We start from the raw sequence: 26,334 nt of genomic DNA, 5'->3' as shown, positions 1-26,334 counted from the left end.
CCAGGATAGTTAAAAGAAGCCTGTACAATAATGAAACTTTCAGAGGCATCACCATCCCTGATATCAAACTCCATTACAGAGCTATAATAATTCAAACAACTTGGTATTGGCATAAAAACAGACACATTGATCAATGGAACAATATTATACATTCTGAAGTAAATCCACACATCTACGAACACTGAATTTTGATCAAGAAACCAAGACTGTAGAATGGAAAAAAGGAAAGCATCTTCAACTAATGATGCTGGCACAAGTGAATGTTGACATGTAAAAGAATGCAAATAGAACCATATTGATCCCTTGTAAAAACTCAAGTTCAAGTGGATCTAAGATCTCAACATAAAGCTAGTTACACTGAATCTGATAGAAGACAAAGGGAGACGTAGCCTTGAATATATTGGCACAGGAGACCACTTCCTGAATATAACGTCAGTAGCACAGACATTAATAAATTAATAAATAATTTTATAAATTAATAATTAATAAAGAATTAATAAATGGGACCTACTGAAACTGAAAAGCTTCTGTAAGACAAAGGCCACTATCAAACAGACAAAACATTAGCCTGCAAACAGAAAAAGATCTTCACCAACTTTACATCTGACAGAGGGTTGAACTACAAAATATATAAAGAACTCAAGAAACTAGATATAAAAATACCAGATAAAACAGTTTAAAAATGGGGTACAAGTCTTTCTCAACAGAAGAATCTTAAATGACTAAAAGATGTTTAAGGAATTGTTCAACATGCTTATTCATCAGGAAAATGCAAATCAAAATGAGTCTGAGATACTATCTTACACCTGTCACAATGGATAACATCAAAAACACTGATAACCACTTATGTTGGAGATAATGTGGAGTAAGGGGAACACTCTTCCATGGCTAGTGAAAGTGTGAACTAGTACAGCCACCTTGGAAATCAAATATGGTGTCTTCTCAGAAAATTAGGAATCAATCTATCTTAAGAACCAGCTATAGCAATCTTGGACATATACCCAAAGGATGCTCAATCATACCACAAGGACACTTGCTAATTATGTTCATAGCAGGTTTATTTGTAATATCTAGAACTTGAAAACAACCTAGATGCCCCTCAACCAAATAATAGATAAAGGAAATGTGGTACATTACATAATGGAGTATTATATAAAAGACAATGACATCATGAAATTTCCAAGCGAAAGGATAGTACCAGGAAAAATAATTTTCAATGACCCAGAAAGAAAAACAAGGTATACACTCACTCATAAATTGATATTAGGAGTAAAGTATAGGATAACTAACCTATAATTGAAAGTGCCTCAGAGGCTAGATGACAAGGAAGGCCCAAAAAGGGATGCATGGACTTCCCTGGAAAGAGGAACTATAAGGGATCTCTTGGGTAAATTGGGGGCAAGGGAAGGGGAATAGAGAGATGGGATCTTGTAATAGTAAGAGTTTGACTTCTCTTTACTAATTTGTAATCCCTTCATCTCCTTTTGTTGTCTTGTTGTTCTAGCTAGGACCTCAAGATCTATATTGAATAGATATGGAGTGGATGACTCTGTCTTGCTCCTAATTTGAGTGGAGTCACTGTGAGTTTCTCTCATTTATTTTGATGTTGGCTCTTGGCTTGCTATATTTTGCCTTCATTATGTCTAGGCACGTTTCTTGTAGCCCTGCTCTCTCTCTAAGACTTTTATCATGAAGAAATGTTGTATTTTGTCAAATGCTTTTCCTGCATCTAATGAGATGATCATGTGGTCTTTATTTTTCAGTTTGTTTATATGGTGGATTACATTGACAGATTTTTGTATGTTGAACCATCCCTTCATCTCTGGGTTGAAGCTGACTTGATCATGGTGGATGATTTTTCTGGTATGTTCTGGATTTGATTGATTTTTCTGTGACCAATTTGAAATGATCTTCTTTGTCTCTTCTGATTGATTTTAGTTTGATGCCCATTTTCTTAGATATTAGGATAGCTACAACAGCTTATTTCTTAGGTCCATTTGTTTGGAAAAATTTTTCTCAACCCTTTACTATGAGGCAATGTCTTTGAGGTTGAGGCATGTTTCTTGTATGCAGCAGAAGGATGAATTCTGTTTTTGTATCCTTGTATCCATTCTGTTAACCTGTGCCTCTTTATAGGTGAGTTGAGTCCATTTATATTAAGAGATATTAATGACTAGTGATTGTTCTTTCCTGTTATTTTAGTTGTTGTTGTGAGTGATGTTATTTTGTGTGTTTTTCTCTTGTGATTTGCTGCTGTGAGATCATCTATTGTCCTTTTTTTTTTTTGATGTGTCCAATTTCATTGGGTTGGAGTTTTCCTTCTCGTACTTTGTGTAGTGCTGGGTTTGAGACTAGGTATTGGTTAAATCTCGTTCTGTCATGGAACATCTTGTTTTGTTCTTCTATGATGACTGAAAGTTTTGCTGGCCTCGCATCTGTGGTCTCTTAATGTCTGCATAATGTTTGACCAGGACCTTCCAGTTTTCATTGTTTCCAATGAGAAGTCAGATGTTGTTCTGATAGGTCTGCCTTTATATGTTACTTGGCCTTTTTCCTTTGCAGCTCTTAATAGTCTTTCTATATTCTGCATGTTTAGTGTTTTGATTATTATGTGATAAGGGGACTTTTTTTGATCCTGTCTATTTGATCATCTGTGAGCCTCTTGTATCTTCATATGCATATGTTTCTTTAGGTTGAGAAAGTTTTCTTCTATGATTTTGTTAAATATATTTTCTGTGCTTTTGAGTTGGACTTTGTTTCCTTCTTCTATCTCTGTTATTCTTAGGTTTGGTCTTTTCATGGTGTCCCATATCCTGGATATTTCACGATAAGTTTTTGTTAGATTTAATGTTTTCTTTGACTATTTTCTCTATTGTATCTTCAGTTCTTGAGATTCTCTCTTACATCACTTGTATTCTGCTGTTTGCGCTTTCTGATAATTTTCTCATGATTTCTGTTTCTATAATTCCCTCAGCGTGTTCTCTTTATTGTCTCTATTTCAGTTTTCAAGTCTTGAATAGTTTCTCTCATATGTTTGATTGCTTTTTCTTGTTTTATTTTAATGGGATTTGTTGATGTCTTCCAATTTTTTGTTTGTCTCTTTCTCCATTTCATTTACAGAATTTGTCATTTCCTCTTTAAGAGTTTCAAACATTCTCCTAAAAGTATTTTTAGGTCATTTTCTTCTCCTTCATCTATATTTGGTTGTTCAAGTCTTGCTGTTGTAGAGCCACTAGTTTTCACTGGTATCATGTTGTTCTTTGTGGTGTTGTGTGGTTCTTACCGTGTCTACTCATCTTTTCCTCTCACTGGTGTAGTTGGGACTGACTGTGACTCTGGTGATCAATTTTCCAGGTGCCAGTGTATCCAAGGCTTAAATGGTTGCTCCTTGTGATGCAGTCAGGGCAACGGTTTCAGTCACCCTGTTGGTCACTCCATGTTCCTGGAAGTTGCTCGTCACTGACCCAGTTTTCCTCTACAATACCCAGGGTTGTTTAAGCTTGCTCCCTCAGAGATTGCTTGCTTGAGGCTCTTTCTGCTGAGGTTGCTACCTTGTGCCTGCTCTTGAAGAGGTCCTAGCTCAGGCCTACTCCAATGAATGTTCTAGATTCATGCCCAGACCTGCAGATCTCTGGTTCTGGGCTACTCCCTTGGTGGTCCCAGACGCATGCCTGGACCCGCAGAGGTCTCTGACTCCATGAATGTGTCCTCTATGTGGTCAGGAAAACTGTCATTGAGAGAATTGGTGTCAGAAGTGGGCTCACTGTTAATAAACAATTTGATGCAGCTGTCAAAAGAAAACTGAATCTGCAGACATGAGACTGAGACTTCTCTGGAAACTGTTACACTGATACCAGCTGGATGTGAAGAGGTTTTGGATACCAAGGTGACTATGGCACTGGTTTCCTGAGATCAGGGAATACGCATGGAACTCAATAAAACCAAGTGTTCCATGAGTATGTTACTCACATCATGGTGAGGATCAGCCTAGATGACTGTTGGTGAAACAGGATGAGTTCAGTGAACCTGCAGGTTAGGCACTTTCTGGACACCAAGGAGCTGAGGGTTGACTCTTAATATCTTTTGAGTTTTCTAAGAGAAAAGAGTTGAATATATAAGATGAACTTCTACTAGGTGTTTGGCAAACAAGCCTCTAACAAAGGCATAGGCAAATGAATTCTCAACAGAGGAAGCTCAAATAGCTGAGAAATACTTCAAGAAATGTTTAACATTTTTAGCCATCAGGGAAATGCAAATCAAAACTGTTTTTGTGATTCTATCTCACACCTAGAAGAATGGCTAAGATCAATAACACAAGTGACAGCTCATGTGGTGAGGATGTGGAGCAAAGGGAACACACCTCCATTGCTGGCGGGAGTGCAAAACTCTCCAGTCACTTTGTGAATCAATATGGCTATGGTGAATCCTTATGTTGTGTTACGAGCGGCAGGGCTGCGTCCCTGGCACGCGGCCGCCCGCATGGCTAGCTTTACCCGAAATAATTATACAGAAACTGTATTCTTTTAAACACTGCCTGACCCATTAGTTTCAGTTTCTTATTGGCTAGCTCTTACATATTGATCTAACCCATTTCTATTAATCTGTGTAGCCCACGAGCTGGCTTACCAGGAAAGATCTTAACCTGCGTCTGTCTGGAGTGGGAGAATCATGGCGACTCCCTGACTTCTTTCTCCCAGCATTCCGTTCTGTTTTCTCCGCCTACCTAAGGGTTGGCCTATCAAATGGGTCTAGGCAGTTTCTTTATTAATAAGAAATTACTCCCACATCATCCTTAGAAAGACAGGGATTGACCTGCCTCAAGATCCAGCTATAACACTTTTGGGTATATGCCCAAAGGATGCTTCATTCTACTACAGAGATATTTGTTCAAATATGTTCATTGTTGCTCTATTCATAATAGCCTGAAAGGAAAATAAATAGATGTGTCTCAACAGAAGAACAGATAAAGAAAATGTGGTACATTTACTCAATGGAATATTACTCAACTCTTAAAAAACGACAATATAATTTTTTTGCATCTGTCACTTCGTTTATTGTTTTTATTTGCAGGAGGAGTTGAAACAAAAACTGGTGTTTTTCTTTCTCCCCTAAACATGAATCATTCAGTTAAAACCAACTTAACTATAGAAATTAGCAAAGTAAGGGGAAGTAGCAATAACCCAAGAGCAAAGGCTGGGGAAGAGGAGGGTGCAATCGGCGTAGAACATATGCACAACACTGTGGTTCACCTGCTCGGGACTGCCTACTTGGAAGGAAAGCATAAGGACCCTTTTATAAGGATGTTCCCCCCAACATTGGAAAATGTTTCAACTCAAAATTTAAAAATAAGAACAAATCCAAAACACACAAACCCCACATAAAAAGCCATAACCACCATCCTTAATCAATCATAGGCATTTCTTTTCATTTTATAAAAAGATCAATAAAAATATTGAAATTATTTTCTCATCTTATACTTGTAAAGGTAATAGAATTCAGAATTTTCTTAAAAAAAACAGCCTAGAAACTGCCCTCCAGTTTCCACTCCTTTTGCTGAGGACCAGCAGGACTACAAAGTTTAGGATACTGGAGCTGCTGGTGGAAATGGGAAGCCCAGCCCAGGAGAAATTAGACTAGATCAGGATGCATGGGGAGGCTGGGAGCAACTCCACGTGACACATGGCTGTGCAGAAAGGGGAACACAAGGGAGTCAGAAAGGCCTTATACTCCTCCGTGACATACAAAACCGGTTTTAACAAAGATCCAAGCAGTTTGGTCTCAAACTGAGGCGAACACGTCAATGTTTATTCACATGCTTTAAGAATCAAAGTTGCCCAAAGTAAATCTTTCTGCTAATATACTACATATCCTGTAAAAAGAAAAGAAAAAAAGAAAGAACGAAAAGAGAAATATAAGGGCCTTATAAAAATCAGGACAGGAAAAGACTGAAAACCAAGTTCATCCTCTTAGATCCAAACAAAATTAAGAAAACTTGGGTTTCTAATAGGGAAAGGAAAACAAAACCAAACAAACAAAAAACCCAAGCATCAGCATCATTCTCCCTACCGTTCCCCACTCCACACACCAACAACAAACAAGAAATAGCGGAGCCCAGTGTGTTGTGGGCTGCTCAAAACATGGGCCTGATCCTAGGCTCTGGGGCCAGTGTCCTCTGTCCAGTGGGACAGCACCAGGGATGTGTACTCTGCTGTTGTAGGTTCTGTGTGGCTGGTGGGTTGTGGGGTGGGATTTGCAGGATCTTCTTGAGGCTCCCTGTTTAGCTCCACCAGCCTCTCCCAGTGCCTCTCTCCCTGGGCCAGGGCTCCATCAAGAGCGACCCTACTCAGCTGTGGGCTGAAGACCGTCCTTGTCTTCCCGGTTCTCAGTCTCACTCTCACCATCTTCAATCTCTCCTTCCTTGCCACTGAACTTATTGTGGGCCCACTTGGGGCTGGTATGGGATTTCAGGAACATGAACTGGCCCTGACCCCCGAGGGGGGGGGGGGGGCTCCTCGGCCACGGCCACGGCCACAGCTCATCCACTTGTCACTGCCTTCACCTTCCCGGTCATCATGCAAGTAATACTTCTTGCTTTTGGGTGTGTACTCTGGATCCCATCCTCTTCCAGGTTTCTCTTTTGAAAATCATTGTTGCTGTTGTTATTGTTACTGGAATAGTTTCCTCTGCCCCAACCTCTCCCTCTTGCTCGAAATCGAAAGGTTTCCCATGCTCTGCTGCCTCTTCCATTTGGACCCACGAAGTCTTTGGTCCCCAGTCTGGATTTGTCAAAACCTGTGGTGCTCTACTCCCTCTCCTCTGCTACCTCGGGATACTCCTCTGCTTTGTAGGAGTGAGATGACTGGGAAGAGGAAGAGGAGGACCTAGACCCGTCTCTTGCTCTGCGGTGCTTCTTCTGCTTCTTTGATCCTTTGTGAGTTTTCTCTGTTTTCTCAGCTGATCTTTCTCTTGAGTGGCTAGAGTCTCAGGAATCCACTAACTCTCTTGATTTACCTCGCTTAAGATCTCTCTCCTTATGTTTTTTTATTCGACACTCAATATCAAGGCGAAGATCAACAGGATCATCTTTGTATTTGTCTTCAGCCTTATAGCCAGTTTCCCAGGGACTTTTCATTTCTTCATGAGTCAAACCATGTTTTCTGAATGTACTGGGGGAAATGTCTATCCTCCTTTGTATCTCTGGGCTTTTCTTACTTTTAGCTTCTTCTTGTTCACTTCCTCTTTTATGGTATTTAGTAAAGCGTTCATGTAATAATGTCATTCCAGAGGATCCAAAGTGATGTTCTTTAACATGATGAACAGTCGTCACTAGGTGCTGAGCAAACAATTCTGAGGGGCTACATTGAGACTGAGCTGACTGTATGTGCTGGAAGATGGAACAAAATTTCTGTTCCTTTTTATTGCTATGGACTAGATCCTGACAAAGCTTTCTTTCCTGAGCCAATAAGCCACTGGGTCGTGCAAGGTCCTCATCAAAGGAGTCCGTCCAGACATTGACCTGAGCCTCCTGCATAATGGAAAAGGAAGACTTCTCTGAGGAAAAGTCTTCTTTGTTTCCCAGCTTGTCTTGGCCCTCAGAAGTCTTCTGTGGAGGAGGTGACAAATTTTTCTCCTGGACCGCCTTGTATGCAGTTACCTCAAAAATCTTTTCTGGCACAAAGCCCCTGTGTCCACTTTCACTTCTCTTGGCCCCTCCACACTCCTCCTTTCTAGATCTCTCTGTGAAAGGCTCCTCCTCCAGCTCCTTTGCTTTCCTCAGCTTTTCCTTCCCTGCATGCACCAGGCTCTCCCACTTGCCTGACTTCTCTTCCTCCTGGTGTTTGCTTGCATTGGCTATAACTTTAGCCATAGATTTGGGCTCATCATCAAACTCAGGTTCCTTCCTTCCCTTACTTTTGTCCTTATCTTGTTCATCCATCTCCTTCCTGTGGAAGTCAGCCATCATTTTTCTCAAAGTCATCACGAAGTTTACCTTTTGGGTGACTGGCTGTCTCGGAAGGGCTTCTTAGTGTCAGTCTTGGAAGCAAATGGATCAGATTTCATTTTTACATCAGCATCAGAGAAGCTCCCTTTCTCTTTTAGCTTCTCTTTATCAGTATTTGCTTCTTTCTTGTCTTTCCCATTCTCTGTTTTTCTGGTCTTCCAGGTACCTTTTCGTGTATGCTGCTCCTCCTGAAGCAGCACTCTCGTCTTTCTGAGATGAACCCTATGCAGAGCCAGTGGCTGGAGAATTCTTACCCACAGGGCTCTTTTTAGATGGACTCAAAGATCCAGAGCCATGGTTGAACTGACCTTGGTGTGTTCCAGACTGATATCCAGCACCACCTGACATAGATGAGCCCATTTGGGACGTATTAGAATGTGGAGGACTAGGTTTTGGCACAGGACTAGGGCACAGTGACCTTCGCCTAACCACCACAGACTGGAGGAGGCTTTTGAGAGCTGGGCTTCTCTCCCGGGGGCTCAGATCAGAAGCCGAGGCCCGTGATGCAGAATCAGTGCTATAGGTAATGGCATCTGACTATGGCTTTGAGCTCTCAGAACCTTTTATATCTTGAGATGCACCTCAAGAAAATGTCTGCTCCTTGGCCTCATCTCCCTGGTTATCACCGGCTGCCTGAGATGGCCTGCTATCTTTAGGACTTCTTCTCTTTTGTATACTTGCGCTTAGACGATTCAACCCTGCTGTGGTTGGAGGATGACCGGGAGGATGAGGAGCACCTTGACCTGTCAGAGGATGATTTATCAGAGTTCCTAGAATGGCTCCTGGACCATGGTGAAGGGGACCTTCTCTTTGGGGACCGGCATCTGGAATGGCCTCGACAAGGACTGTATGCTTGCTGGTAGTTCTGCCAATTGAACTGGTAGTTTCCATAGCCACCTCAGTTATACTGGCTCCACAGATAAAAGCCTCGGTTTTGCCCACAGAAATAATATGGCCTCCAATTGCCTCTGTTGTGACCACTGAAATCTCGATTCTGATCACACTCGGGGGTGATTCATTTCTCTGTTATGAGCTGGAGAAAACAATCTGGAACGAGACTTAGAACTCAGCCTGCACTTCCTTGAACGGGAGACAGATCGGCTTCTGGACCAAGACTTGGAAAACTATCAAGACCAGATCTGGATGCAGATCTTGAGCCAGAAGAGCGAGACCCAGACTTGGATTTGTTTGTTTTTGACATCTTGGAAGAGAGGGTCGCCGTTCAACACCTTAGTAGAATTAATAATTCAACTTGAACTGCCTCCGAAGAACACCAGCAGCACCACCGGCTTCTCCGGTTTACAGTCAGGGTCTAATTCTGGACAACTAGTCGCAGTCTCGCCAAGGCACAACTGGCCAGACCCTCACCCCCGCCCAATAGCGTGCCCAGCGTCTCCGCTCTCCGATGACTGCGGCTACCGCCTCAGTCCCGACAACATAATTTTTACAGGTAAATGGATGTAACTAGAAAAAAATTATTCTGAGTGATATAACCCAAACCCAGAAAGGTAAATGTAGTGCCTATTCACTTACACATGGATATTATCCATTAAATAAATGATAACTAAGATATGATCTGTAGACCAAGAGAGGTCAGGTTTTGAGGAAGGAACTAGGGGAGACATATTGATATCCCAGGGAGGGGGAAATAGATTTTAAGGGTAGATTGGGGATGAGGAGAGGGGACAGGAAAGGGGAGATAAGGTGGGGAAGAAAAGAGGTGATAGTGTTGAGGGAGAGATTGCAGGGAGAGACAGCAGGAATGGATGGATGGGCATTTGAGAGATGGTATCAAGATTTAGTGCAGTGGAAACTTCTTAAAGTATTTGAACACTTTAAGTGGGCACTTAGTGCTATGAACTTCCTTCTTAGGACTGCTTTCATAGTGTCCCATAAGTTTGAGTATGTTGTTTTTTTTATTTTCATTGAATTTAAGGAAGACTTCAATTTTTTCTTTATTTCTTCCTTAATACAGGTATGGTTCAGTAGTTGACTGTTCAGTTTCCATGAGTTTGTAGGCTTTCTGGGGGTAGCATTGTTGTTGAATTCTAACTTTAATCCATGGTGATCTGATAAGACACAGGTGGTTACTAATATTTTTTTGTAACTGTGGAAGTTTGCTTTGTTACCGAGTATGTGGTCAATTTTCGAGAAGGTTCCATGAGCTGCAAAGAAGAAGGTATATTCTTTCCTATTTGGGTGGAATATTCTATAGATGTCTATTAAGTCCATCTGATTCATTATTTCCATTAATTCTCTAATTTCTCTCTGAACATGGCGAACAATGAGGGCTGATGAGAAGCCAAGGACAATGGCACAGGGTTTTGATCCTACTTCATGTTCTGGCTTTGTGGGAGCCTAGCCAGTTTGGATGTTCACCTTCCTAGACATGGACGGAGGGGGGAAGACCTTGGACTTTCCACAGAGCAGGGAACCCTGACTGCTCTTTGGACAGGAGAGGGAGGGGGAGAGGAGTGGGGGCAGGGGGAGAAGGCGGGAGGAGGGGGAGGGAAATGGGAGGCTGGGAGGAGGCAGAAACTTTTTTCCCCTCAATAAAAAATTAATAAAAATATATAAAAAATATGTGAACACTTCTTTGTTTTATCTTTTATCATTAAACTCTATTTAAACTAACATTATCATCACCTAGACAATACAGCCTATTAAGAGAAAATAATCTTCATTAAAATCCACTGGCAAAAATGCCCAGTAGGATGGGATGTTCCCATGAGATAAACACACTATATTGCAGGCAGTGGAGATCTCCTCACGGCCATTCACACCATGCCAGATACCAGAGAATGACTGCAGCGGCAAACATGTACAGGCCCAGCAGAAGAAAAAGACATTCTGGAGACTTGGGTCTCCAGGCCTTGCCTAACTAAGTTTCACCCATCAGGGATTCTCCTCATGATGGGCTGACACCTGGACTTCAATAGCCACCTGCTGCTTCTCTGGCATGGCTACCAGCATCTGCCCTGTGCTCTCAGAACCTTCCTCCCCGAGACTCAGCATCACCCTTCCACCAGACTGGGTTCTCGGCAATGTTCTGACAGTGGGGCCCTGGAAAGTCTGTGTCCAAAAGGTGTGGGTAGTACACTTAGTGAGTCATGGATCTGTGTTAATGGTGATGTTCTAAACATCAGTTCCCTGGCTTCGTATGGCATGATGCTTCTGGGCTCCTATACAACTTCCTCACCTGGATCCCAAGTCTGCCTTGCTCCCTCCATTCCTCTAAGCTCGGCCACTGAAAATCCTATCCACAAGCTGGAGGAGAGAGGACCACTGACAACATGGTGATAAGGAGTGGGAAAGGGTCAGAGCTCAGGAACCACATTTTATAGTATCATCCTAGATACGTTCTTAAAAGAGATGTAGACAACTCCCATTAATCCTTAGCCCAAAGACCTAAGTTCAGGACCTAGAGGGTTCCTGACTCAAGGTCTCCTCTGACCAACAAAGGAGCAAGCTAGGTGCAGCTCCAAACAACTTACCAACATTACAAAAGACACCAATTTGTAATTTTGAAAGATGTATTCCAGTGTGAGCATCAGCAATCTATCAAAGACAGGTGGTATCAGAATTGAACACCTCCTGTGTTCCCAAAAATAGACCCAGGCTCTTCAGAACTGTGGAATTGAGGTTTTATTTCTCTTTACTGGCATATGTATTTTCTTTTCATTCTCTTTATTTTACAGGATCCAGGAGGCTAACTCATTTTTACTTTGGCATACTGGGTCCAGGAGTATGCCCATGTCCACGCCCACGAAATAAAGTAGCTTGCAAGTCTTCATACTTGATAATCTTAATCATTGCTACACGAAAGGCCACCCCAAAGAGGAGTGAGCCTATGAAGACATAAATACGACCAAAGATTATTCTTAAATATACCACTGGTTCTTGGCTCTGTCTTATCGTGCGCATTTTAAGTGGAAGGGGTCCACTGTCTACACTCCCTCCAGGTCCATCTCCTATGCAGTTTGGAGGGTCCCAACCCACATGACAATGGCAGTTCCGATGGTTATTGCACACTCCTCTGAAATTGCACTTTTCTGGGGTGCAGTCGTAATCCAGTTTACCTAAAGATCCATTGCAAGACCCTCGATCACAGAAATTAGTTTGGGAACAGGGAGTACCATATCTCACACGTCCAACATCTGTTGATTCTGTTGCTCGATGCTCATCGAGCCCAAAACAGGAAAACCCAGAAATAACTGACTGATGGAATGAAACGTGTTCCTGCAAGTGTGGAAGGAAGGTGACATTCGTACACTGCAACCTTCCGCACATCTTATCCTTATCGGCACAAGCTGTGAATACGAGGCTTTCTTGTCTTCTCCAACAATGTCCAAATCTATGGCTTTCCTTATTGATGTCATAGCACCTTTTACTTCCTGCGCGGGCACTTACACCAAAGACTTCCTTGCAATGTATATTGCGATCGGTGCAGTTTCCTTTATAGCAATACCCCTCTTCTGAGCATGGTGTTCCATCTTGCAGATAAAAGTCTGTTGGGCAAGTGAGTATACTCCCATTACAGTACTCGGGAAGATCACATATGTTCTGGATACTTCTGCAAAGTGTCCCAGAAGGACTGTATGTGCAGTTTACACAGCATGATTCTTTATCACAAATGCTACCTGGTGTGAATCTGCAGTTTGGCTTACAGCAGGAATTTGCATAACATTCTTTAAATGAGCCACAGTCACATTGCTCACCTTTATCTATTTCGTAGTTTCCACAAAAATCATAGGATATTGTTCTATTATAATAAGTATGATAGTCATAGAAAAGGCAAGGCATCTCACCGGGGGTACTGAGTATTTGGTTTAGCTCTGCAAGGGAACAATTGCTGAAAGTATCAGTTAGCAGAGGACTCTTGAACATAATGCAGGTGGCCCTTCTCTGACAATAACAGTAAGTCTCATTATCAAAATTGAGACCCAGTTTCCTCCCAACACGATTGCTTAACACAACAGACACAAATACATAGTATCGATCATTTTTACCAATACAGCTTAAACCTTTTGGAGTACATACAGAACGCATTGCTGGAGCTCCATTTTCGTCAGATGGCCCAAATTGATTAATGATGTTTGCATCATCAGGCCTAAACGTCATATAAAAATTGTCCAGATAGTGTTTGTAAAACGCACCACATCCTATTGAGAACTTTCCAATGCTCTCAACTGGATCCTTGTAGTTAAACACAGTAAAGAGAAAAACATAGTACCGCAAATGAATGTTCTTTAGATAGCTGTCCATTAAACTGGCTAGTGAAAACAAATAATGGGTAGTCCTTGTAACATTTTTGGTTACAAAATGTACCTGGTAGGTTGCTAACATATGACCTTTAATAGCAGCTGGATGTGAAGCGTAGTCTCTACTAGACATTCTGGGAGCCACATTGGAATTTGGTCTAGATAAAGAGGGGCCTGTGCTCTGGTCCAAGTGCTTCCATTGGTTCATAGATCCCACTGCAGCAGAATCAGCTACTATCTGTGAAATAAGGTGCTCAAACCTGTGTGAATCATTGAGGGGTTTGATTTCATAGGCAAGGTCATCCAACATCATGACCCCATCCAGGCCCCCATAGCAAGTATCCAAAGTGACCATCGATTGAGGGATCCCCTCCAGGTAGCCAATATAGTAACAATCTACAGGAAAATAAGGGTAATCCATCTGTAAAGCTCCTTGGTCATCTTGAGTTGTCAGCAGCAAGTGTCTGGGCCAAATAAGTGTCTTTCTTCGCAGGTGGATGATATGTCTCTGGCCCCTAAAACGCAAGCTGTAGGAGAGCCGTCCTGGTGCTTGAAATCCCTTACCATGGTAGATCTGCTTCCGAGGAATGACCACCTCCGATGAGATGTAACGCCAGGTGGGAGGGCCTTGAAAACACTGGCTGGGAGCCAGGACCAACACCCAAAGTGCAACCAGCAAGAGTGGGGCCCTGGGGATCGCTGGTGTTTCTACCAGCCTCATGCCCCAGCTCAGAGATAACATCCTGGATGAAGCTAGGCTAAAACCCTCAGTTGTGATCACTGCCTGGCATGGGAGACACTGGCAGTGGACAAAGGGCTTCTTCAGGCTCCCAGCCCTGCTGGTTACCCAGGCAACTTGAGGAGTTAGGTAACAGTTACTGGGTGTGGCAGGAGTGAGTCAGGAAATGTTAGCTGAGGTTGAGGTGAAATAGGGTCAAAAGCAACATCTACAAGTTCACCTGGAAGAGAAAAGGCAGAAGAAGCCAGAGTGTCTCCTCTGAACAGTCTCAATCCTTTATTATATTTCCTGGCATACAAATATCATGAACACATTTTCAGTCATCTGAATGTATTTGTAACCAATGTTACTCTGGGTTTGTTTCTAGAATTAAAATTTTCTTTTATTTTGCCTCATATTTCTCACATTTTCTTTGGAACTTGGAGGTAAATACTGTGAATATTAGCCTTTTAATTTTTTAAAATTTTTTTTATTATTCTTCAAAAATATTTTTTCTTGTTTCTTTTTTTATTATTACTTAAAAAATACCAACACAAATTCCCACTCCTTCCCCTCTTCCCAGTCTCCTCCCTCTCCCTCCACAGACCCTTGCCCCACCCCTCTAACCCTAGGGAGTACCATGCAACCCGCCCTTTGGAAAGTCCAAGGCCTTCCCTACTACATCTAGGTTGAGCAAGGTTTACATCCAAAGAGAATAGGATCCCATGAAGATGTTATATACAGTAGAGACATATCTCAGTGTCACTATCAGTGGCCCCTCAGGCTGCCCAGCTGTCAACCCCCTCAGAAGGGGGTTGTTCCCATGCTCATTCACTCCCAGTCTAGTTGGAGTTCATGAGCTCCCTTAACCTCAAGCAATCTGTCTCAGTGGATGACCCCCTCAGGGTCCTGAATTCCTTGCTCATACTCTCACTCCTTCCACTCTTCAACTGAATCTTGGGATCTCAGTCCAGTGTTCTGATGTGGGTCTTTGCCTCTGTTCCCAACTGTTGTTGGACGAAGGCTCTGTGGTGATATTTAAGTTAATCACCAGTCTGACTACAAGGTAAGGTCAGTTCAGACACCCTCTCCTCTATTGCTTAGAGTCTTAGCTGGGGTCATCCCTATAGGTTCTTGGGAACTTTTCTAGAGCCAGGTTTCTTGCTAACTCCATAATGGCTCCCTCAATCAATATATCTCTTTCCTTGTTCTCATATCTGTCCTTCCTCCATCTCAACCATCCCATTCCCTCAAGTTCTCCTCAACCCCCTTTCTCCCCTCCCTTCTACCCCCTGCACCTCTGCTCCCAAATTTTGTATTATTCCAATTTCCAGGTGGGTCGATATATGCTTTTCTTTGGGTTCACCTTATTACTTAGTTTCTCTAGGATCCTGAACTATAGGCTCATTGCCATTTGTTTATGACTAGTATCCACTTATGAGTGGGTATATACCATATTCGGTTTTTTGGGTCTGGATTACCTCACTCAAGATATTGTTTTCTAATTCCGTACATTTGCATGCAAAATTCAAGATGTCATTATTTTTTGCCACTGAGTGGACTCTACTTTGTAGAAGTGCCACACTTTCTTTATCCATTCTTCAGTTGAGAGGCATCTAAGTTGTTTCCAGGTTTTGGCTATTACAAGTAATGCTGCTATGAACATAGTTGAACAAATGCTCTTGTAGAATGATTAAGCATCTTTTGGGTATATTCCCAAGAGTGGAATTGCTGGATACTGAGGCAGGTTGATTTGCAGTTTTCTGAGAAACTGCCACACTCATATCCAAAGTAGTTGCACAAGTTTGCATTCCCACCAGCAATGGATGAGTGTTTCCCTTGCTCCACAACCTCTCCAGCATAAGCTATCATTAGTAGTTTTAATCTTAGCCATTCTGACAGGTGTAAGATGGTATCTCAAAGTTGTTTTGATTTGCATTTCCCTGATAGACAAGGAAGTTGAACATGTCCTTAAGTATCTTTTGGCAATTTGAAATTCTTCTGTTGAGAATTCTCTGTTTAGTTCAGTACACCATTTTTTTAATTGGGTTATTTAGAATTATAATGTCTAATGTATTGATTTCTTTATATATTTTGGAAATCAGACCTTTGTCTGTTGCGGGGTTGATGAAGATCTTCTCCCAGTCAGTAGGTTGCCTTTTTGTCTTAATGACAGTGTCCTTTGCTTTACAGAAGCTTCTCAGTTTCAGGAGGTCCCATTTATTTATTGATGCTCTTACTGTCTGTGCTACTGGGGTTATATTTAGGAAGCAGTGTCCTGTGCCCATGCATTGAAGGTTACTTCCCACTTTCTCCTCTATCAGGTGCAGTGTGGTCAGATTTATAGTGAGGTCTTTAATACATTTGGACTTGAGTTTTGTGCATGGTGATAGGTACGGATCCATTTTCATTCTTCTGCGTGCTGACATCCAGTTATGCCAGCACCATTTTTTGAAGATGCTTTCCATTGTATCTTTCTTCCTTCTTTGTCAAAAATCAGGTGTTCATCAGTGTGTGAATTAATATCCGGCTCTTCAGTTTGATTCCATTGGTCAACGTCTCTATTTTTATGCCAAGCTGTTTTGATTACTGTAGCTCTGTAATAGAGCTTGATGTCAGGGATGGTAATGCGTATGGCAGTTCCTTTATTGTATAGGATTGTTTTGGCCATTATGGGTTTCTTGATTTTCCATATGAAGCTGAGTATCACACTTTCAAGGTCTGTGAAGAATCATGTTGGGATTTTAAAGGGAATTACATTGAATCTATAGACTGCCTTCAGTAAGATTGCCATTTTTACTATGTTGATCCTTCCTATCCAAGAGCATGGAAGATCTTTCCATTTTCTGATATCTTCTTCAATTTCTTTCTTCAAAACTTAAAGTTCTTGTCAGATAGTCTTTCACGTCCTTTGTTAGTGTTAAATCAAGATATTTTATGTGATTTGTGGCTATTGTGAAAGGTGATGTTTCTCTTATTTCCTTCTCAGTTTCTTTATCCTTTGTGTATACAAGGGCTACTGATTTTTTTTTGAATTGCTATTGTATCCTGCCACTTTACTGAAAGAATAGGAGTTCTCTGGTAGAGTTTTTGGGGTAACTTATATACATTATCATATCATCTGCAAATAATGAAAGTTTAACTTCTTTGTTTCTAATTTGAATCCCCTTGATTTCCTTATGTTGTCTTATTGCTAAAACTTCAAGAACTAGGGTGAAGAAATATGGAAAGAGTGGAAAGCCTTGTATTGTTTCTGATTTTAGTGGAATCGCTTTGAGTTTCTCTTCATTTAATTTGATGTTAGCTGTCGGCTTGCTGTATATTGTTTTTATTATATTTAGATATGACCCTTGTATCCCTAATCTCTCCAAGACCTTTATCATGAAGGGGTGTTGAATTTTGTCAAATACTTGTTCTGCATCCAGTGAAATGATCATATTTTTTTCAGTTTATTTATATGATGGATTATAGTGATTGATTTTCATATGTTGAACCAGCCCTGCATCTCTGGAATGAAGCCTACTTGATCATGATGGATGATTTTTTTGATGTGTTCTTGAATTCGGTTTGCCAGTATTTTATTGAGAATTTTTGCGTCGATGTTCATGAGTGAGACTGGTCTGTAATTATCTTTCTTGGTCAAGTCTCTGTGTGCTTTTAGTATCGGCATAACTGTAGCTTAATTAAAAGAGTTTGTTTCTATTATGTGGAACACATTAAAGAGTATCAGTATTAGCTCTCCTTAGAAGTTCTCGTAGAATTCTGCACCAGAAGCATCTGGCCCTGGGCTTTATTTGGTTGGGAGGTTTTTGATGACAGCTTCTATTTTCTCATGACTTATAGGTCCATTTAAATTGCTCACCTGGTCTTGATTTAATTTTGGTATATGGTATCTATCTAAAATATTGTCCATTTCTTTTACATTTTCCAATTTTATGGAGCACATACTTTTGTAGTAAGACATAATGAATCTCTAAATTTCTTCAGTGTCTCTTATTATGACCCCTTTTTATTTCTGATCTTGTTAATTTGCATGTTCTCTCCTGCCTTTTGATTAGTTTGGATAGGGGTTTGTCAATCTTGTTAATTTTGTCAAAGAACCAGCTCTTTGCTTCATTGATTCGTTGGATTGTTTACTGTGTTTCTATTTTGTTGATTTCAGCCCTCAGTTTGATTATTTCCAGTCTTCTATTCCTCCTGGTTGAGTCTGATTCTGTTTTTTCTAGAGATTTCAGGTGTTCTGTTAGGTCTCTAATGTGAGCTTTCTCCATTTTCTTTATGTGGGCACTTAGTGCTATGAACTTTCCTCTTAGCACTGCTTCGAAAGAGTCCCACAGGTTTGGGTATGATGTGTCTTCCTTTTCGTTGATTTCAAGGAAGACTTTAATTTCTTTATTTCTTCCTTGACCCAGGGATGGATCAGTAGTTGACTGTTCAGTTTCCATGAGTTTGTACGCTTTCAGAGGTGGTATTTTTGTTAAATTCTAACTTTACTCCATGGTGATCCGATAAGACACAGGTGGTTACTCCAATTTTTTTGTAACTGTGGATGTTTGCTTTGTTACCGACTATGTGGTCGATTTTCGAGAAGGTTCCATAAGCTGCAGAGAAGAAGGTATATTCTTTCCTATTTGGGTGGAATTTTCTATAGATGTCTGTTAAGTCCATTTGATTAATTACCTCCATTAATTCTCTTATTTCTCTATTAGGTTTCTGTCTGATTGACCTGTCCATTGGTGAGAGAGGTGTGTTGAAGTCTCCTACTATTAGTGTGTGTGGTTTGATGTCTGTCTTGAGTTCTAGTAATATTTCTTTTTCATAATTGGGTGCTTTTATATTAGGGACATAGATATTCAGGATTGAGACTTCATCCTGATGAATTGTTCTTGTTATGAGTATAAAATGACCATCTCTATCTCTTCTGATTGATTTTAGTTTGAAGTCAGATTTGTTAGAAATTAGTATGGCCACGCCTACTTGTTTCTTAGGTCCATTTGCTTGATAAACCTTTTCCCAGCCCTTTACTCTGAGTAGGTGCCTGTCTTTGTGGTTGAGGTATGTTTCTTGTAAACAGCAGAATGTTGGATCCTGTTTTCGTATCCAATCTCTTAGCCTGTGCTTTTTTATAGGTGAATTGAGTCCATTGATATTAAGTGATATTAATGACCAGTGGTTGTTGACTCCAGTTGTTATTATTTTTTGGTAGTAGAGTTTGTGTGTTTCCCTTCTTTGAGTTATGCTGGTGAAGGGTCTCTAGTTGTTTGAGTTATTATAGGCAGTGTTGGCAATGTTGGATTTCTTGGGTTGTGATTTTCCTTCTATTACTTTCTATAAGGCTGGATTTGAGGTTACGTATTGTTTAAATTTTTTTCTTATCCTGGAATATTTTGTTTTCTCCCTTGATAGTGAACGATAGCTTGGCTGGGTATAGTAGTCTGGGCTTGCATCCATGGTCTCTTATTTTTTGCAGTACATCTATCCAGGACCTTCTGGCTTTCATGGTTTCCATAGAGAAGTCAGGTGTAAGTCTGATCGGTTTACCTTTATAAGTTACTTGACCTTTTTCCTTTGCAGCTCTTAATATTCTTTCTTTAATCTGTATGTTTTGTGTTTTGATTATTATATGCTGAGGGGATGTTTTCTTTTATGATCCAGTCTATTTGATGTTCTGTATGCTTCTTGAATATTCATAGGAATATCTTTCTTCATGTTGGGAAAGTTTTCTTCCATAATTTTGTTAAATAAATTTTCTGGGCCTACAAGATATAATTCTTCTCCTTCTTCTACCCCTATTATTCTTAGGTTTGGTGTTTTTATTGTGTCCCATATTTCCTGAATGTTTTGTGATGAGAATCTGTTGGATTTGCTGTTTTCTTTGATCAGTGCGTTTATTTTCTCAATGGTGTCTTCAGAGTCTGACATTCTTCTATCTCTTGTATTCTATTAGTTATGCTTGTTTCTGTAGTCTCTGTTCATTGCCCTAGATTTTCCATATCCAGTCGGCCCTTGGTTTGTGTTTTCTTCCTTGCCTCCATTTCAGTTTTCAATTCTTAAACTGTTTCCATTACCTGTTTGATCGTTTTTTTCTTGGTTTCCCATGGTATCATTTATGTATTTATTCATTTCTTCAAACTTTTTGTTATACTTCTCATCCATTTCTATAAGGGTGTTTTTTACATGCTGTTTAAGGGACTCTATTGCTTTCATAATGTCAATTTTTCTTCTTCTTCTGGATTAGGGTATTCAAGGCCTTCTGGTGTCTGATCACTTGGTTCTGGTGTTTTCATGTTCTTTTTCAGATTGGTGGAGGAATTCTTGCCTTGGTACCTGTCCATATCTTCTTTCAAATACTATTCTATGGATCTAATGGAACAGGATCAGGTTCCCTTGATGGCCAGGAACATCATTAACAATGGGGCTAGCTTGCTATAGACAGGCTATTGAAGCAAAGCAATTCCAGCTGGCCCCGTTGTCCTCAACACCCATCCCAGCACCCAAACAGGCTGAGCTGGTGCATCCCGTGGCCCCGCAGAAGGGAGTAAGAAGGTAGGAGGTACCTGGGTGCAAACTGGGATGGGTTAGGGAGAGAGAGGCCCCAGCAGAGGGGAGCAGCCCCTGCTGAAAGACCGGGGAGTGAAGGGAGTCGGGGAATATCCCTGCTCTGTTTCCAGGCTCCTGCCACGGGTCAAGAGCACACTCACCAAACACTCTGATGGGTCCCCAGGAACTGTCTCTGTAGTTCTTGTTCTTTTACCCAGATTTTCCATATCCATCCATCCTTAGGTTTATGTTTTCTTATTACCACCATTTCAGTCTTCAAGTCTTGAACTGTTTCCTCTGCCTGTTTGATTGCTTTTTCTTGGTTTTCTTGGGTATCTTTGAGGGATTTATTAATTTCTTCTAACTTTTTGTTTGTCTTCTCTTCCATTTCTTTAAGGGAGTTTTATACTTCCTGTTTAAAGGTCTTCATCATTTTCATAAGGTTAATAAGTTTAAAGTCATTTTATTCTACTTCTTCTGTGTTAGGATGTTCAAGTCTTCCTGTTGTGTACCCACTGGGTTCTGGTGTTACACTGTTGCTTTTTAGGATGTTGGAGGAATTCTTGCATTAGCAACTACCAATCTCTTCCTCTCTGGTTCCCCTCCGCACAGGAGCAGTGTCTCTTGCAGGGTTCCAAGGACCTTGCAGATGAAAATGTGGACTTGAGTGCAGAGTGGGATGGGCAAAAAAAGGCTCAGTGGCAGGAACACTCCCTGCTGGCTCTCCGGTCCCCTTATCCCTGACGCAGACTGTGTTGGGGGTTCCAAGGACCTTGCAAACAAAAAGGTGGGCTTGGGGAAGGGTGAGGTAGGATTTTAAAAAAAAAGCCAGCAGCAGGAACACACCCTGATGGATGGCCAGAAAATCTTAGGGAATTGGAGGGGGCTGGATTCAGTCCCTCCCACACCGGGACTGTCCCAGAGAGTGGCGCTTCAGGCTGTCTGGGCTATTGCTCACCTCTCTGGTTCCCCTCAGCATGGGAGCCAGGTCTCTTGCAGGGTTCTAAGGACCTTGCAGACAAAAAGGCAGTCTTGGGGGCAGGATGGGATGGGAGAAAGAAGGTCTAGTGGCAGGAACACTTCCCACTGGCTCTGCGATCCCCTCAGCCCTCAGCAGGTTCTCTGAATGTGGGTGATAGTTGTGTGTCTGAGGCAGACTGTGGGGCCACTGACAGTGAGACCAAGATTTATCTCTGATGCTTTTACTGGCTTTTTGGAACCCATTCTATTTGGAGGAATACCTTGATCAGCCTAGATATAGTGGGGAGGAACTTGGTCCTGCCTCATGCAGTGTGCTAGACTTTGTTGAGTTTCTCTGAGGACTAGATGGGGTTGGAATGTGGGAGGAAGGTGGGGAGGGACCAGGAGGAGGGCAGGGAGTGAGAACCAGGATTGGCACTTAAAATAAGAAAAGATTGTTTTAAAGTTAATTGGTTAATTAATTAATTGATAAAAAAGACCCAGCAATATCACTCTTTGTCATAGACTGAGATACACACTCATACCACAAACATTTACTCAACTATGTTCATAGCAGCATCATTCATAGTAGCCAGAATATGGAAACAAACTAAGTGCCCCTTACCCAAAGAGCAGATTAAAAAAATGTGGTACATTTACACAAGGGATTATTAATCAGCAGTTACAAACAATGACATCATGAAATTTGCAGAACTAGATAAAAATCATCCTGAGTGAGTTAACACAGACCCAGAAAGACAAACAAGATATGTAATCACACATAAATGAGCATTAGATGTAAAACAAAAGGTAACCAGCCAGCAGTCCACAACCCCAGAGAAGCTAGGAACCAAGGAAGATGCTAAAGGAGACATGCACAGTCTGTTTATATTTTATTTTGTCATGTATGGTTGTTGTCTTTTATAAGCCTGTTCTTTCTAATGAGAGCCAGAAAGAAAGTGGATGTGGAAGTCATAGTAAGGGGGAAAAGAACTGGGTGGAATAAAGAGAAAGGAAACTAAACAGGTGATGCTGAATAAGAAAAGAATCTGTTTTCAACAAAAAAAATTAAATGAAAATTGAGTCTGTGGCTTGGTTATTGCTGTTAAATCTTATGGAACCCTCAATGACAAAGATCAAGCTGGATAGAAAGAAACACAAAGTTACACAGTTTGGGAAGAACAGAGCATGAGAAAGCTAAGTGTTACAGCCAACACATGTGCTGAAAGGGGCTGTAGCTTTAAGGAGGTAGGGACCATGAAGGGGAGGCCTGCTCTGCACTGGAACAAAAGGAAGGACCAGAACCCAGCCAATTAGCTTACAAATTGAGGAAAGAGAAAACCTAAGTGTTGCTCTCTTCAAAAAGTTACATTTCAACACAGACAAAAGCTGATTCTATTGTGGTAAAAGCAGGGAGGGTGGATCACACACTTTCAGCTGAACCATCTGACCTTTCTACACCAGAGTTATGGACTCTTCCTCTGGATCCATATGTTACAAGGAGTGGGGCCCCTTGTTTGTCCCTGCCCCAGCTAGCTTAGCCACCAAAATAACCACACAGAAACTGTATTCATTAAAACACTGATGGCCCACTATCTCTAGTTTCTTATTGGCTAATTTTTACATCTTAATTTAACTCATTTCTATTAATCTGTGTATCGACACATGACTGTGGCTTACCAGCAAAGATTCTAACCAGTGTCTGTCTCAGGCAGAAGATCCATGGCTTCTCTCTTCCATACACCAAAACAAAGTTGCTTTGGGACACTGTGTTCTATTACAGCAGCAGAAATGAAACTAATACATCATGTAAGACCTGACTCGGCTCTGTAATGCAGCAGGGTTGAGCTACCCCAGGGGGAACTGAAGTCAATTCACCACGTTTCCTGGACTCACACCATAGCCTACCCATCAGAGCTCTTACCAGAAGGCTCAGGATTTCTGAAAACCATTGGAGCCTTTCAGGGAGTGAAAACTCATCACTCAAGGAAGTGAGTTTGACACTGCTGCTTCTTCTCTGGGGTGGAACACAGACCAGCAAAAGCTCCCCCAGTTGTCTGCATAAACCCTGACCAAATGTCACAGCAATGCTTTTTCCACTAGTCCTCTCAAGAAGGAGGTGACATTCTAGGGATCACAGGCACCAAGTTTCCAGGAGGCACCTTAGCAGTTCACAGAAGACTGCTATTTATCCCACACACATAAAATGCCACATCTCTGCGAATTTGCAACAGACGGTAGGGTGAAGCAGGCAAGGAGGGCAGGTCCCTTCATTCTCACAAATCCACTGAGTGTCCACCTTCTCCTAGTATCTGTAAATGGTGACTGTGTCAACATCTGGGGTGCTCTCAGAGCTGTAGAAGCAACCTCTATACAGTCCAGGACAGATGATTCCCCACTAAAGGACTGTGGTTATCAGTCCCAAGGACAAAGTATGGATAGTCTGTGAGGCACTTGTGATTTCCTGTGCTTGCTTCACACATTTCTTAACTTCCTGATGACTTTTTCTCCTTCCATAATAGCTTTCTGCTGATTCTGTCCCATTTTACCATGCAAGCTGTTTGTGAGTTGCTGTGCTTCTTACCAAACTTTGCTGGTCTAAGCCATCAGCTTATGCAAGACTTTCTGGTCCCAACTCACCTGTCTTCTTTATTTTGTCATACTTGGTCCTCCCACCCAGCACCGTTTCACTGGATGAAAAAAAAAGCCTGCTGGCCCAGGTCAGTTAGCACCTAGATAGGGACTTGAGTATGAAAGACATAAATATGAATATAAGGAAAGCCAGACTCACAAGCCCAGAGCAGAGAGCTGGCAGGTGGTCTAACATGACAACCAGACACCTGCTCCTCCAGGGGAAGAGCTCCACCCAACGCTCCAACCAACCCACCCCCAGTTTTGCTGCTGGCATCTAGAGGGAGCCAAGCAGAGTTAGTGAAAAGTGCCTGTGGGGTGGGTGAACACTAACTCAAACATCATCGTAAGTTGAGATGACAAAAGATCTACTTCCCATATCAAGTAGGAAATGAAAGAAACTGGCACCCAGAGGCTCATAGCGAGTAACACTATTAGGAGATGTGGTCTTGTTGGAGTAGGTGTGGCTGTGATGGAGGAAGTGCATCGTTAGGGGGTGGGTGGGCTTTGAGATCTAAAATATTCAAACCAGGTGTAATGTGACATCCACTTTCTGCTGCCTGTGGATACAGATGTACAACTCTCAGCTACCTCTCCAACACCATGTCTGCGTGCTTGCTGTTGTGATTCCTGCCATGATGGTAATGGCCTAAACTTCTGAACTGGAAGTCAGTCCCAATTAAATTTTTTCCTTTAACAGAGTTGCTATGGTCATGGTGTCTCTTCACAGCAAGAAGACCCCAAATAAGACAGAAGTCTCTTTTCTATTTTGTTCCTGCCTTCACTTCTTTTCTGCCTATAAGATTTTACCTGCTCAAATTTCTAACCCTGATTTCCCAAACTCTCTCTCTCTCTCTCTCTCTCTCTCTCTCTCTCTCTCTCTCTCTCTCTCCCTCTCTCTCTCAGAAGCTAATTGGGCTAATGGCTCTCTTCCCCATCAAAATATCTGCCATTGCCAGATTGTCCCGTGCTGTGTGAGCAGAGAAGCTGACCCTGCACAGGGAATTTGGCCCTCCTACTTCACACTCAGTGTGTTTACCTCAGAAGATCCTCAACTGGGTCTTAATACCTAGGGAGATGATTGCTCCTTCCCAGATCACATTTTTCCCATTGGACAATTACCCTCCCTTTAAATAAAATAACATGTCTGAGCCTTTAAGTATTACACACACACACACACACCTTTCCTGTCTTCTTTATTTTCTCATCTCAGTCCTCCCCCTCAGGACCCTGTCACTGAAGAACGGCCTGCTGGTCCAGACCCAGGGAGACCTTATAAGGAGGGGGTCATGTTATTTATGCCTCCCTCCGTGAAGAATTCTCACAAAGGCAGGGTGCCCTGTGGTCAGTTCTTGCACATCTGTCACAGCTTTTGTGGCCTGTCCTGCAGAGTGGTAGGCCTTTTATTGGCGAACCGGGAGCCTGGTCCTGTCCCTGAAGACCCTCCTGAGTGGGGAGAGTGTTCTTGGCCCGTGGCGGGACACAGGAAATGGAGCAGGGGCGTTCCCCGACCCCTTTGACCTCCCGGTTAATCTGCAAGGGCTGGTTCACTCTGCTGGGGCTGCTCCTCCTCTGCTGCGACCTCTCTCTCCCTGGCCCATCCCAGCTTGCACCCAGGGGCCTCCTTCATTCTCCCTCCCTTCCGCAGGTCTGCAGATCACCCAGTTTAGCCTGTTTGGGTACTGGGTCGGGAGCTCGGGGCAGAGGGCAGCGGGAGTTTCTCTGTTTTGGTGGCTGGCCTGCAGAGTGGTAGGCCTTTTGTTGGCAAGGTCCCTAGCGAATGGGGAGCCTGGTCCTGTTCCCAAAGACACTTCTGAGTGGTGAGAGGGATCTTGGCCCTTGGTGGGAGCCAGGAAATGGAGCGAGGGCATTTTGTAAGTGGGGCCCCTGGCCCCAGCAGGGAAACCTGATCCTGTTTTAAAAGACCCATTAGATAGCATCAATAGAGGAGATGGGCATGCACCAAGGCAAGAATTTACCCAACATTCTGAAAAACAACATGAAAACACCAGAACCCAATGATTTTACAACAGAAGGACTTGAACACCCGAACACAGAAGAAGTGGGAAAAATTGACTTTATGAAAGCAATAGAGTCCCTTAAACAGCATGTAAAAAAACACCCTTATAGAAATGGATGAGCAGTATAACAAAAAGTTTGAAGAAATGAGTAAATACGTAAATGATACCCTGGGAAACCAAGAAAAAACGATCAAACAGGTA

At 42.1% G+C, this 26,334-nt stretch overlaps 1 protein-coding gene, 1 pseudogene and 1 gene segment (V, D, J or C); 1 reads left to right on the top strand and 2 right to left on the bottom strand.

Annotated features, from left to right (window-relative positions):
• The window catches only part of LOC121438423, a 359,365-nt gene that overhangs the window by 268,495 nt on the left and 64,536 nt on the right, over window positions 1–26,334 (top strand). Inside the window, 1 exon segment of the C gene segment in view lies at window positions 20,532–20,542. Within this exon segment, the coding sequence occupies window positions 20,532–20,542 (11 nt within the window).
• Window positions 6,340–9,203, bottom strand: LOC121438422 (annotated as a pseudogene).
• LOC121438455 (disintegrin and metalloproteinase domain-containing protein 21-like) lies at window positions 11,723–14,005 on the bottom strand. Its single transcript, XM_041638786.1, has one exon. The coding sequence runs from the start codon at window positions 14,003–14,005 to the stop codon at window positions 11,723–11,725; it is 2,283 nt and encodes a 760-aa protein (XP_041494720.1).

This window comes from Microtus oregoni, unplaced genomic scaffold (assembly GCF_018167655.1).
Source record: "Microtus oregoni isolate MIOR12 unplaced genomic scaffold, Mior012 000056F_ref0000123, whole genome shotgun sequence".
Taxonomy (NCBI): Eukaryota; Metazoa; Chordata; class Mammalia; order Rodentia; family Cricetidae; genus Microtus; species Microtus oregoni.
The sequence above is the reverse complement of the archived record's forward strand: the minus strand, read 5'-3'. Positions and strand labels throughout refer to the sequence as shown.